The 14,500-nt window shown below is 39.4% G+C and overlaps 1 protein-coding gene and 1 long non-coding RNA gene across 5 annotated transcripts in view; one reads left to right on the forward strand and one right to left on the reverse strand.

The window, feature by feature from the left end:
• Positions 1-14,500, forward strand: part of SMAP1 (small ArfGAP 1) — a 64,541-nt gene that overhangs the window by 46,789 nt on the left and 3,252 nt on the right. For all 3 annotated transcript variants that reach the window (XM_081186935.1, XM_081186933.1, XM_081186934.1), the window contains 3 exons: positions 1,789-1,873; positions 8,285-8,415; positions 12,729-12,894. In XM_081186935.1, coding sequence (XP_081043061.1) covers positions 1,789-1,873; positions 8,285-8,415; positions 12,729-12,894 — 382 coding nt within the window. The remainder of the gene's footprint in view (positions 1-1,788; positions 1,874-8,284; positions 8,416-12,728; positions 12,895-14,500) is intronic.
• Positions 1-14,500, reverse strand: part of LOC308583156 — a 289,914-nt gene that overhangs the window by 41,934 nt on the left and 233,480 nt on the right. The gene's annotated exons all lie outside the window — the stretch shown is intronic.

Raw genomic sequence — 14,500 nt, forward strand, 5'->3', positions numbered from 1 at the left:
CTTCATGGCAAGATAGGCCCAAGATAGGTGCTGTCGGACTACAATTCCCATCTGCCCCAGCCAGTATGACTCATAGTTAGGGATGATAGTAGTTCAACAACATCTGGAGAGCAACACATGAGCCAATCCTTTTGTTCTGCCCTGGCTGTGTTTGCGCTTAACCATGTGGTTTCCACAATATAACATTGTACAAGATAAAACTTACTTATTTAGAGCATTAATCCTCCCCCGCTCAAATCCCTAGATGAATAATAATATGTAAATGAAACTAATATTTTGAAATAGAAACTTAATATAGTTTATAGTAAAATATATTGCTAAGCTATTCAGTTTAAGTGCACATGGTGAACCTTCTTTATATAAAAAGGTCCTGCATAATTCACACAAGGTGCTTTAGCTCTAGACCTCTGGGGAAAGGATATGTTAATTCATTAGGAAACACTGCAAAATGTAATATTTTATGAATTTACACCTCACCTTTCATTGTAAAATCGTTTCCTGGGCAGGTTACAAAAACTACACTATCAAAACAATAAAATCAACAGATAATTTTAACATTATAATAAATTAAGAGAATAATAAAAGGATTAAAACAATTCCATCCAGCTGGAAAGATTTTTAAAATTAAATGGCTGGGGAAATAAACCAAAGCGTCTTTTCCTCATGCCACAATAAGTAGAATGTTCAATAATAGCCATCCTTTGTGGTGTTCATCCTGCCTGAGACAATGCATCAGTATGATTTTTCTGTAGATTAATGTGTTATTTATTATTACTACTTTTATATCCCAGTCCTCCTCCAAGTAATTCAGAGCAGTGTTTGTGGTTTCTGTCCCCACATTTTATCTTCACTACAACTTTTTAGCAAAGGCTAGGCTGAGGAATGATAACTATCCCAGGGATAGCTGGTGAGCTTAATGGCAGAGCTGAGTGGGGATTTCGGTCTTTGTTTTTTTGTCCTAGTTTGACAGTTTAATCTTTACTGCTTTGTTGTATGTGTACAAGTGTGACACGTGACAATAGTTGTTTAGTGGTGAAGTGTGTGAGCTGTGGGCCAGGAGGTCCCCAGTTCAAGTTATGTTTCCGCTGTGAATGTGCTAGGTAGCTTTAGGCAAACAACTATTCTTACCTCGCCATCTGCATTAGGAGGAGAATAATACAAAGGCTGTTATAAGAATTGTTGCAATAATGTATGTGTAGTATTTTGATTACTTGGAAATGTTCCATTATAACACTAGCTCAAACACTGCAACGAAACATTATATTTTGTCGTAAGGTAAAGGTAAAGGGACCCCTGGCCATTAGGTCCAGTCGTGACTGACTCTGGGGTTGCGGCGCTCATCTTACTTTATTGGCCGAGGGAGCCGGCGTACAGCTTCCAGGTCATGTGGCCAGCATGACTAAGCCGCTTCTGGCGAATCAGAGCAGCGCACGGAAACGCTGTTTACCTTCCCACCGGAGCGGTACCTATTTATCTACTTGCACTTTGATGTGCTTTCGAATTGCTAGGTGGGCAGGAGTTGGGACTGAGCAACAGGTGCTCACCCCATCGCAGGGATTCGAACCACCAACCTTCTGATCGGCAAGTCCTAGGCTCTGTGGTTTAACCCACAGCGCCACCCATATTTTGTCATACTTTTCGCCAAACCACCTCCTGTACATGCTAGTGACACTAATTTTGAAAATAAGAGGTTCAAATGAAATGTGAGACTGGATGAGGTCAGTTATTCAAGATATTTTGGTTTCTATAAGAATCTTAATTATCTTTTCCTTTTCTTAAAAAATAAAGCTTCCAAAGAAAGAGGATCAACAACTGGAACTTAAAGCAAGTCCTAAGAAAGTTCCAGAATCCACTGTCGATCTCTTGGGACTTGGTAAGTAGTTAATTTTTTGTTTTGCATTGCAGAAAAATGGCAAGACATATGCTGCAATAATTAAAGGGGTTTTCCCCCCACATGCTGGAAAACATTGTTGGTTAATCTGTAAATGGTGTTGTAGTCTGCTAATTTACTTAGAGAGAAAAACTGAAGCAGATCTGTGCCGTCTACTAAACTATAAGTAATGAGCTCCTTAGGGAGTGAGAAGCTATCAAAGTGATTTTCAAAGAACTGTGAGCTCAAGCTTTTTTAAAAAAAAAAATCTGTTGTTTAAAAATAGTCTTGTTTTATTGAAGTACAAACCTTTCTAATATCCAAGTGAACCTTGTACAGGTTCTGTTGTATGTCCCCATCCTAAATATCCATGCAACTAATTTTGCCTGCCCTTTGTAATTAGATTTCTTAAATGGCAGCTCTCTCCCAATTACAGTGGTACCTCGGGTTACAGACGTTTCAGGTTACAGACACTTCAGGTTACAGACTCCGCTAACCCAGAAATAGTTCCTCAGGTTAAGAACTTTGCTTCAGGATGAGACCAGAAATCACGCGGTAGCGGTGCAGCAGCAGCAGCGGGAGGCCCCATTAGCTAAAGTGGTACCTCAGGTTAAGAACAGTTTCAGGTTAAGAATGGATCTCCAGAACGAATTAAGTTCTTAACCTGAGGTACCACTGTATTTTTGAAATTATTGAATTTAAGTAGCTAGTTGTGAGGTGAGATGGCATGTGTTTTTCAGAAAATAAAAACAGAATCCCTTGGCAAAACCATGCTTCTAGGAACTTGTGCAAGGTGACAGTTTTCTTCTTATGGAATGTCCAGATTTTCTCCTATCTTACCATATTCAAAGCATTTTATAATTAATTAATTCATGATAAACTGCTCAAAGTCCCAGGCGTCGGCCAACATTTTCAGAAGTCTAGCTGTAACCTAAATCATATCATTCCCAAGACAGCTCTTCAACGTGGAGCCTAATCAGAAACAATTCTGCCTGAGTTCTTACTTAAATCCAAACCTGTTTACATATTCTTCCTTCACTTTTACAGTGGTGCCTCGCAAGACGAAAAGAATCCGTTCTGTGATTCTCTTCGTCTAGCAGTTTTTTCCTCTTGCGAAGCAAGCCCATTGAAGGATTAGCGCTATTAGCGGCTTTTAGTGGCTTATCTGCTGATCGTATCAGCTGATAAGCAGCTTAGCGGCTTAGAAAAAGGGGGGGGGGAAACCAGCAGGAACTCGCAAGACATTGTCGTCTTGCGAAGCAAGCCCATAGGAAATTCGTTTTGCGAAGCACCTCCAAAACGGAAAACTCTTTCGTCTAGCGAGTTTTCCATCTTGCGAGGCATTCGTCTTGCGGGGCACCACTGTATTTTGTTTGAATGGTACTCCAGTTCTGCTGTGTATTCAGTCATTTCTGTGCAGGTTTACTGTTGAATTAGGGATTATCCCCTTCTTTCACTACATTTGGGCTTTACTTAAATTTTTACCTTGAAAAAGCAACTGTTTACATGTCAAATGCTTGCTTTTGTTCAAACTAGTCTAGCATTCATGGGATATTATTTTTTAGAGTAGATCAGACCAAGTTTAACCAATCTGAATAACCTCTGTTAGCTTTCCATATCTTAATTGTGTAACTAATGCCTCTTCTAGTGTAGGAGCTTAGAGTCTTGAGTCCTGTGATAGACTGAAGTATGAAATACCACAGCAGAAAGCAAGTGACAATAAATGTGGCTAAGATTGCATATTTTTATTGAGCCAGCACATTGATGGAAATGTACAAAACAAGTTTCAAACATTTCTGGCTGGGCTGCACCAAGAGGATAGGTTAGCCTGTTTCATTTCAACAAGTCTGATGCATTTTAAGTACAGTACAGTCTTACCTTGATTGTCGAACGGAATCCGTTCCGGAAGTCCGTTCGACTTCCGAAAACTTTAGAAAACCAAGACGCAGCTTCTGATTGGCTGCAGGAGCTTCCTGCACTTAATCGAAAGCCGCAGAACCCGCGTCAAATGTTCAGCTTCCAAAGAACATTCGCAAACTGGAACACTCACTTCTGGGGGGGGGGGTGCCGTTCAGGAGCCAAAACAAACGAGTACGACTAGTTTGACTCAAGAATCCTGTTCCTCTAAAACACTTGCTGTAAATAAACTTTCAGTTGAACTAATCAACTGAGTCAAACATGATTGAATGGCTTCTGCAAACATACAAAGAAATCTTAGTAAGTTTATATAATATAGCAGTTTTGGAGGAGAAGTTAGTATCTCAGAAATGTGACTGTTTTGTCCAAATCCAGTAGATCCAACAGCTTAGGCCCCATCTTTATTACACATTGAAAGCCCTATCATACCACTTTAAACAGTCAAGCTTCCATCCAAGGAATCCTAAGAACTGTCATGTTTAAGGGGGCTGATTCCCCTCACAGAGCTTCAGTTTGCAGTTGAGGATTGATCATGGCAGTTTTGGAATTTAAACAGCTCCTAATCTCTCAGCAGTTCAGGGAAGCAGTCCTCGCTTGTTGGTTAGGCTTGTCTGCCTTATTCTGAAGAGCAGCAACTCACTCCCCTTGTGCCTATGCACAGCAAGGGCATCACTTACCTGTTACTGGTACTCTTTGCCACCCTTGCCTATCTGCATTTCCTCATCTGCTATAGATCATGTGAATTCATGCATTACAAGTATAAAGGTACTCTAGAAGCTGCTGCATTGTTAGAATTTTGGCCTTGTTGCATCAGTATATAAATATCACCCCAGTGGCCAAAGAACTCCAGGGGAGTTCTGTTTTATTGCACGGGTGTGAATAGATGGACCATAAACCCCCAGGTACAGGCAAATCACATTCTCTTGAGTACTAATGGTCTTACATTCTAAGAGGATAGTTATAAATATAGCATGCTTATCAATGTGTTTCATAGTTAGGTGCTTTGCCAGAATGATTGTGGTGGTCTCCCTGTGCAGAACTACACACCTTGCCAACTGCTAAGTCATGCACCTCAGTGAACGGTGCATTTTGGTTCTTTTCCAACTCAGCATCCTTTTTAAAATATAACTACAGACAAATAATTGTCATTTCATTATGAGTATATAAAAATAAGTGAAATGATAGATCTGTAGTAGATGACCCTCGGGTCATCTTTCAACTCTACAATTCTATGATTTGAAGAATAGCAGACCTGGGTTTTCCATTTTGCAGATAACTCCCTTTCTTTTACTTTCTAAAAATGGCACACCTTATATTGTGAGATGTTTTGCAACGCTGCAGAATGTTTAAGTATTAGCTTTTCCATCATGTTGAAAGGTTGAATTTGCAAAAAGAAGCAAAACTCGTTTGCCATTTGATGCATCATTTACCAGTTAGATGTACTACACAAAAAACAAGAGATGAGTATGGATGGTTGCACATGTTGAAGTAACCATCACAGTGTATTAGCATTAAAATGGATAGTCCCAACCTTTCTGTGGGGGCATAAGTAAATTACTATGCTCTTTCACTTCAAATTTATCATAAGAATGATGGAAGATAAGGAAGATGCTTATTGAAAACAAGTGAAATATGTAACCTTATTAACCTTCAATTACAAGAAGAGCAGAAAGCAGTTCAATAGATATTAGAATATGACTGCTAATCAAATAAGCTAGCCAGCCATTTCAGAGGATGCCTATCATGCTTAGTGTCATTTACCCACCTCAGAAACAATACCTTGCCTGGAAGCTTTCTGGATAAGCAATATATCCCTTGAGATTTTTTGGTGCAGCTTATTCTCCTCTGCAATTCTGGGAATGCAGCATTAATAATAAAGAAGTTCTCTGGGCAGTTTACATAGACAGTAAAATACAGAAGACAATTTACAATAAAACCCTTTAAAACTGAATAATAAATCGCAAAGCCCAGGTTTTTGTTTTTTAAAAAAACAGACAGCTAAAATCAGCATAAAACACAGCAGCTAGAGCTGTATGTAGCAAGGGAGAGTTTGGTGCAAAAACCGAAGCAGCTGCTAGGTTATCTCCAATACCCTGTACTCATAAGGTATAAGTAGGTTCAGGTATCTGTAGATGTGTCGTCCCTGACTTGGTCTCTTGAAACCTTTTTAGGTTTTCCCCCCTCAAACATCTGTCATTACTCATATTGTAGTGAACTGCAAGGTAAAGCCTAGATTACTTTCTCCCTGTAGTAAAATAAAGTGAGGAGCAAGTGGTAGATTGTGTGTGTGTGTGTGTGTGTGTGTGTGTGTGCCCAAGACACACTTACTGGATTGATTTTGACTTTGTATGTAACTTCTGAACGGGCTTCTTGTCAGGTGTACAATTTATAAATTTATAGATTTGCAGCTGTTCAGCAAAAAGATGTTTTCCGAATGGCTTGCAGAAATTAAAATGGAAAGGGGAAAAAAACCCTCTACCCCTGTTTACTCATACTCATAGTTGCCCGAACTTGTTTTGAAAACCAGGTTTTGGTTTACCTTTAATTTTGCCATCTTTAAGTTATTTTCCTAGCTAGAACTAGAAAAGGTTAGGAGTAAGATGAATAGGTATTCTTCTGTATTGTAATGACTATATAAAAATTCCTTGCATGATCTTACTATCTTATCTCTTTATCCTTAACTTTGGCAACTCCAAAATATAAAGCATTCTGAGAAAGAAATGTATTTTCATTAAGGATCACCAGTTAGAAATGGATGGCCAAAATGATGATGATGATTCTGCTCCAGAACATAAGAATTGGGAAATCAAAAATATATTCAAAGATAATTCTGGAGCTGGCTAGGTGCTTGATTTCTACCTTGAGTATCCCTTCTCTAAATATGATTAGCAGCACCTGTGGTCACTTCTTATGCCACTCTATTCACACAATGTGACAAAGGAAGCTGTCAGATCTTGTGCCAACCCAAAAGCTTTATTTTCCTCATAGGAAGCATTGGGAAGGTAGCTTGTTAGTACTCGATAAAGAATTGCTGTTATTGTGGAGGCTATGCTTGAAATATAAAAAAATACCAGTGTTAAGGAAATTGTTGTGGTTTGTACAGCTGTGATACATTTACCTCCTCCCCTCAAATTCCATGTTATCAGGAGGTGTTAATCTTTATGGGTTAATAAGTATATAAATTGTGGCACATTTACAGTTGCTATGGGAACCAGAACTCTGATTGCCTGACTTCAGTGTAGAATCCCTAGTGTACAGTTGCAATAGTGCTTTTGCATTTACTTTCATAACAAGAGAAGAATGAAGTGAGCAAAAATACCCCGGTGACTGCTGAAATGTGCTGTTCATTTGCCACTGAAGGGCTTGTTCATTGAGAACGAAAATTATAAAGGCTTTATTCTATATATGTTAAAATACTTGACTCAAATCATGTGAAAATACAAAATAGGATCTGTATAGTATCCTTCTAGGCCACCTATCTAGAAACTGTAGACTTTATCCTCTATTCTCCATTGTAGACTAGGCATCTGTTAACCAGTATGTACTTGTGGTTCTTTGGGCACCCTGGACAGTATTTATGGACTTCAGAATAATGGTGTTAATAAAGAGCTGTACTATGTCATATTGCAGCTACACAAACTTAAAAATTAAGTGCACGCACAATGGGAGATACTTTTATCGATTCAGATGGAGGGCAGGGAAGCCTTGATGGTAGGTCATAAACCTGAGTTAATCAAGAAAAATAGTTTCAGAATGTATCAGACAGTGCTGGTCTGATTTGAAGGAAGATGTTGATAATGTAAAGAAGTTTAAACTTTGTAGTTCTTTTCCCTTTTCAATAAGTATAGCCTTTCCTTTGAAGATACTGGGAATAATGTTGCAAGGAAGAAAGAGATCTTTCTTCCATTGTAGTTAATGAGAGGGAGGCGTGCAAGGAGGTTCTTTGGCTGTAAGAATAGCTAAGCAGTTGAACAATGGCTGAGAGAGACTGCAGGGTCTTTTATCTGATGCAGCAATGTATTTGTTGGCTTGATTTATAAGCTATGAATCCTGATGCAAGAATTTACAACCTATGTATCTAGTAGTGATCTTTTCCGAACTTAAAATTTATATAGCCAATTATTGCAGTGCTTACGTCCAAAGGGTTTGGTTACTTATGAGAAGGATTTCTATTTTAAAAGTTACAGTGCTAGTAACCAACAGTGCTTTAGGCAGCTTGTAGAAATGTGTAATTCTGTTAAACCAGCTAAGATGCCATTAGGTTGGCCTCGGGCTGTGTTTTAATGCGTTCAAATTTTGCTAATTACGTTGGTATGTTGTAGCTTTTAAATTACGACGAACTGGCAGAATACTAGAGGAGCCTGGATTCAGTGCTATGAATGCTTGGGTATTTCTAGCAACACGGGATACCTTTAAGCAACGGCTTGCTTTGTACATACTTTGCAATTATCAAAAAATTGGTTTAACGTTTTGCCTTTTAAAACACTGTCATTTAAGATGGCCCTGCTGATTCCTCCGTTACAAATGGAAGCATCACAACTCCTGCTGCTGTATTGAATGATGACCTGGATATATTTGGCCCAATGATCTCTAACCCATTGCCAGCCACTTCTATACCTCCTGCTCAGGTAAGCAGCAAAATTTAGCATGCCTAGCCCTTTTTAAAATTTATTGTTGATTGAGATGTTTACATTAGAAATGACATGCCTGCCTAAAAATATAAAGATGACTTGTATCAGCTGTCCTGTTAAAATCACTTTCATCTTCTTACTAGAGAGATTGGCAGGCAGTGAAGCTTGCGTTGGTTATAGACACACAATTTATAAGGCCATGCCCAGTGTTAGCATAAGAAATAAGTTCTTCACATTTGAAACAGCAGTGGGAAAAGAAACTGGCCATAGGAAAGCCAGTGTTATGTAGCCCTTCAATTTAAGAAGAGAGCTCAATTTTACTCATGCATTCCATATTTTATTGCACTTCAGCAGCTGGCCTCATCAATAGCATGCTATTAATATGAGTACCAATACCTTGCGTAATTTCTTTCCAAACATTATAGTATGAGGCATCTTGTAGCTCACTAAGTACTATAATATCTCTGCGGAGAGGGAAGCTAGTATTTAGTCTTAGGGTGGTTTTTTTTTTTAAAAAAAAAAAGGTTTAGATACATTTTCTAGATGTTCAGTCTGTCAGGGCTGTTCAACCATTACAGCTAATATTCATCTTTTATGTTTAGAGGTATTATGCTTCAGACTTCCATAGCTCTGGGATGAACATCATCGATATAAATAACCAACCTTTCATGTTTATGAACATCCCTGGGGGATTTAAGAAGGCTTTGCCTGGAGCACAATGCTGAGTGGAGTCCAGTGACCTGATTAGTAATATGCATAATAGTATAAAGGCACAATATATCGTCTATTTAGACTTGGTGTTAACTCTCTCAGTAGCTTCCAGACGAGTGATAACTAGATGGTTTCAACAGAGGCTCACTATTATGAGGCTCATTAAGGTTTAGTGGCACATTTTGGCAATGAAAATTCTTTCCCTTTAAAGTGTGCAGAGGCCTAGTTAGTCCAGCTGATCTCTTAATGGTTTTGTAGATTTATTGATCTATGACTCTGGCATGGGTTTTTTTTTTGTTTGTGATTAGTGAACTGAAAAGTGGGAGTGGTCAGGTGTGCTCCTTTTTGTTATTTGATTAAGGGTGTTTATTTTCCTTTTGTGATATTATTATCACATCTTTAGCCCACATTTCCTCCCAAGCATCTCATACATGGTTCTCACACTTCCTATTTTATTCTCACAAGAGCCTTGTGAAGTAGAGTTGAGTAGTTTGAGAGACAGTGGCTAGCCCAGGGTCACCCAGTGAGCTTCAAAGATGAGTGGGGATTTGAACCCAGGCCCTAGTCCAGGGGTGCCCAAACTTTTTTCAAAGAGGGCCAGATTTGATGAAGTGAACATGCATGAGAACCGACCAAAGTTGTTGAACTTTTTTTTAAGGATTTAACCTCAGGACATATACTGCCAAGGGTGCCAGATTAGGTCCCTGAAACAGACTTTGGACATCCCTCCCTAGTCCAACACACTAACCATGCACCACTGTTGTTCTGTCTTCTTGATGTTGTCTCATTAAAAACTGAAAGCTCTTCAGGGTAACAGCTTAATTCCTTTTTCCGTGATATTCATGGTCTTCCTGTTCACTGCTTGCTCTTTCTTATGCTAACTCATTTTGTGCATGTAATGCTTTCTGTTACTGTGCTCTGAGGCTTAAGCTCCTTACCTTATCTTTACAAAGAACAGAACAAAACACTTTGAGTGGAATTCAGCATAGCACTAAGATTTTTCCATCAGGCAAGGAGAAATGCTCTTGCTGGTGGAACTATCTCCCCTCTCCTTGCCCTAGACACTGAGGTTTCTCCTGACCCTCCAAAGTTGAATTTAGGGAGGCAGGGCAAAGGGGGGGGAGCCCCATTGCATTAACAGGAGTCCTTCCACTAGCAGAACAAGTTAGTTAAATCAAGCCCCATGACATTTTTTAAAAGTAATTTTTCCATCAACTACTTTCCATTTTTAGGAAGGTGAAGTGCTATCTAAGTGATATATGACCTTGGCTTGTTCTCTTTTCCTTTTCTGTTCTTCCTGTGCCCCATTCTCTTGCAGATGGGTAGATTGTAGCCCTTCAAGCATGGACTTCTTTTTCTCCTTTTGCTGTGTAGTTCTCAGGTTATTTTAGATACTCTTACATTTGACAAGTGAAAAATTTGAACTTGTTCCAGTACTAGAGCAGACTCTTGTGGCACATGAAAGGTTAACAACTTTTATTACGGCATAAACTTTTGTGGACTGTAGACTGCTTCCTCAAATATTAATATATATCAGATGACTTGAAGGTGTGAAACCACTTCAGACAAGAGCACTTTTGTATATTTTGAATCACTGCACAATCATAATTTTTCAGTTGTGAGTGGTGAGATTTTAGAAATTTGCCTGGAGAGAGTTTTCCAGCAGTAGGAGTTTTTCAGTTACATTATACTAGTCCTGAGTCCACCCATAGCAATAGTCTTTTCCCCTTCCAATGAAACTGGATATGAATAGCTCGTTTCTGTATGAGGGCCTAAATTGGGTAGAGGGTGAGCATTCATCCCACCACCTGTTTACCCATGCATGCCACCCATGGCTGTTGTTCCATCCTCTCTATGTGCTGAGCCCTAGGGGGAAAGCATTTTGGAACTCCCTCCCCTCTGATATGGTGGGCACCTACTTTTTAAAAAAAAGTTGTAGTTGCCAGCTGATGACCTTGTTATTCATCCAGACTTTTATTGGAATCTGATCCCACTATTGAATTTTCAGTTGTCTGGTTCTGACCTGCATACCTTGATTTTAGCAAGTGTATTGTGAATTCGGAACTTATTTAAGCTACAGCTCTGAAATCACTGTATAATGAAAAGTCAGTAAGAAACGTTCAAAATTAAATAGATAAATGAGCAAAGTAGCATACACTATTTCCCCACAGGCTTGGGATAGCAGCTGGGCCAACATCACTAGGAGATTTGAACTTGGGTCTCCTGGGTCCTAGGTTGACACATTAACCACGCTACCTCCTGTTTCTGGTTGATTAGTTACTTGCATTTCTTTTCAGAGGTGCCATTCTTACAGACATACTAAGATTTATGGAAGAGATGCTTTTCTTCATGCTTCACTGAGGTCATAAAAAATGTGAGAATTTCTAGTTTCTAAAGGTGCAGTTCTTCCTTACAAAGACTACTGAACCATTCAAGCTGTGACCTTTATGCACTGTGCGGAACACGGGGCAATACAAAATTTATCCTTTTGTGGTTATGCTTTTAAAACACAGTTGAAGCCTTTAAGAATCTAAGCTTCACAAACCACTTGAGATCTTTTTCAAAAATCTTGTTCTTAAGCAGTGACCCTAAAATTAAAACTGGCAGCTTCCAAAACTTACCTTATGCAGTTCCCGTAACCTTGCCTTGAATTAGCTGAAAGTAATAGATCTATGACAGTAGTTCTGCTCAGTATTTCTTATCATATGAAATTGCTTCATCTGATCACTACTTTCTTTAGTTTACTTGAGAAAAATTATAAGCAAACCAAAATGAAGTTTATCTGATAGTGTTTTCTCCTGGAAAAGTGTTTGCATGTAATGCAGCCAAACGAATACCGTACTTGCAGTTTGCACAATGTTACATGGAGGCAAGTAAGAAGTAACGGAGAATAAACCCACCAAGAATCTGGGACTAGAATAGAGATGATGAACAGTTGTAATGGGTGTATGTGTGCATCACAAGTAGAACAAATTCTGCAAGAGACAATTTTGTGCAATTTCTTTGTAAGCTTTTTATTTAAAAACAGATGGACAGATGATGAAATCTTCAATACTGTGTGTATGTTTATGTTGGCATATTTGCTATGTATACAGTGGTGCTGCACTGCATAAACTATGAAACAGAAGCATGTATGTGCATCTTCAAACAACTGTTTGTATACATCTGATGATCCTGGGCCAGTCAAGGTTCCCAGATGTGCATATATACATGTGGAAGACATAAATTTTACATGCTAGCCGTAGGTAATAAATTTGCTGTATAAAAACGTGTAGCAGTTGTACTTTTGTTCATGTTGTGTAAACTTCTGGATTATTTGTCATAATATATGTCATTGTAACTTGCACAAAGGAAACATTGGTAAATAATTAGTATTGTGTTATACATATGCAAGCATTTGTTTGTTAGTGGTTTTTTTTGCAACGTTAGGACATTTTCCTTTACAGTACTTACAAATTTTGGAGAGATGCTTGTAATTCGAAAGTTTGGTTACTAATACAATAACTAAATCTTTGCATTGTGTTTGAAAACACATGTCCCTTTAGCTAATGTATTTGGTGATAATGGTTTTCAGTAATCTCATTTGACTTTCTTCCCAGACTGCTTCCACTAACACTGCAGCTGCCACCTTATCTGCTGCATCTGGAGATCTTGATCTGTTCACCGAACAAACAAAATCAGAAGAGTCAGCAAAGAAACTGCTCTCCAAAGACTCCATCCTGTCATTGTATGGCACAGGTACTATTCCGCAGCAAAATGCTCCAGGTAATTGGTTTTCAAATTTATTTCTAAATGTCTTAATTAAAAGTTGTGCCTAGAACACATGGTTGGGGCTCTTGCGCTCTCTCCCTGCAGCAAAAAGTGTGTATTAGTGATAAGTGGGATTTATTTCCCCCTTTTTAATCATTAAAAAACTAACATCAAGCAGGAGGCCTAAAGAAGGAAATTATTCAAAACTGAGCATTGTAATTTGAAGGCTACAGCTATTCACAGAAAAGGTTAGGAGCCAATTTGGAGAAGAGGAGGCTTCTATTCAGAGGAAGGATCTTCTTGGTGCCGTTCTTCTCGCTGCTTCATTTGTACTTCTTTGCCCTTGAGTAGCTACTACTCATGATCTTCAATATACTCACAATCATTTATGGTTTTATCAGGGTTACTATTATTATTGTTATTACTGTTGTAGAAACATATCTGCCAGAGCTGGTCTCTGCCATTGAAAAGGCTCTGGGGCTGCATTCCAGGAAGCTTTGACTGCAATTTAAGGTCTCCTTCCATGAAATGCTGTTGGAAACGGGGGGGGGGGGGGGAGGGATGAGTATAAGAAGTAAATAGCTTGAGTGGGAAAGTAAAAGACTGTGGAGGGGTGTGTAAAGTTGGATTTGAGGGCAATAATAATAAGGGAAGAGGGAAGAGAAAATGACCCTCTAAACCCAGAGGTGGGGAACCTGATCTGGCCAGAGGGCCAAATTCTTATTCCCCCCCCCCCTTACCCTTGTGGACAGAGCCGCCCTCCTGTCCAAGTGATCATATGCTGGGACTTCAGAGCACCTCACAGGGCTTGCAAGGAGCTCTGTGCAGTGCTTTGAAGTGCCACTGATCAGCAGGCTTGGTCACCACCTATTCATTGATGGGCAGTGACTTCACGCCTGCTTTCTGCACAGGTCAGCCTGCAGACTGGAGTTTCCCCACTCCTGCTGTAAGCCTAAACCAGAAACCCTAACAAATCCCATAATCCACTTTAGGCTTTTTCCCAGGTCTCAGGAGAGCGGCAGTCATCAGATTCTGTCATTGCCCAGTTCTTGCTTTCTCTGTAGGAGCTGCTGTTCATGGGGTAAAGCCAGGTGGGAGGAGCGGGAGCAAAGGAGTAGCTTGCCAGTGCCTTGCCTCTGCAGGTAGCCCAGAGTGTTGTGGGGTGAGGGAGCTATCCTAGCTTGTAAGGGAACAGAGAAGGAGCAAAAGGTGGCAGCAGCTTCAGGGAAAGCCTGCTTCCTATCTCCTTCAGCGACACAACCACAAGATCATCAGGCCTAACTTTAGGTACTACTGACAACTAGGTGCTTGGATTTTTGCAACCATGCTTCTTGTTATACTCCAGCCACCTTAAATGTCTAAGGATTGTGGGTTTGTCATTAAATAGATTCCTTGCCAACATTCATTGAGCCACATGTAGATCTTAACACTATTTGTACACTGTCTTGAAGGGATAATGGATCCCTCAAAGGTAGTCTACAAATCAGGAAATGAAATTAAGAATGATTTAAGTAAAGGAGCTACTTCCCACTCCTATGGATATCAGTTTTGTTTTTTGCTTGATGTAACGGAAGTCTGGTTGGCAAATTTAGCAAAAGCAGGTTTTGTTTTTAGAACTTAA

The sequence above is a fragment of the Podarcis bocagei genome (assembly GCF_964188305.1).
Source record: "Podarcis bocagei genome assembly, chromosome: 3".
NCBI classification, from domain to species: Eukaryota; Metazoa; Chordata; class Lepidosauria; order Squamata; family Lacertidae; genus Podarcis; species Podarcis bocagei.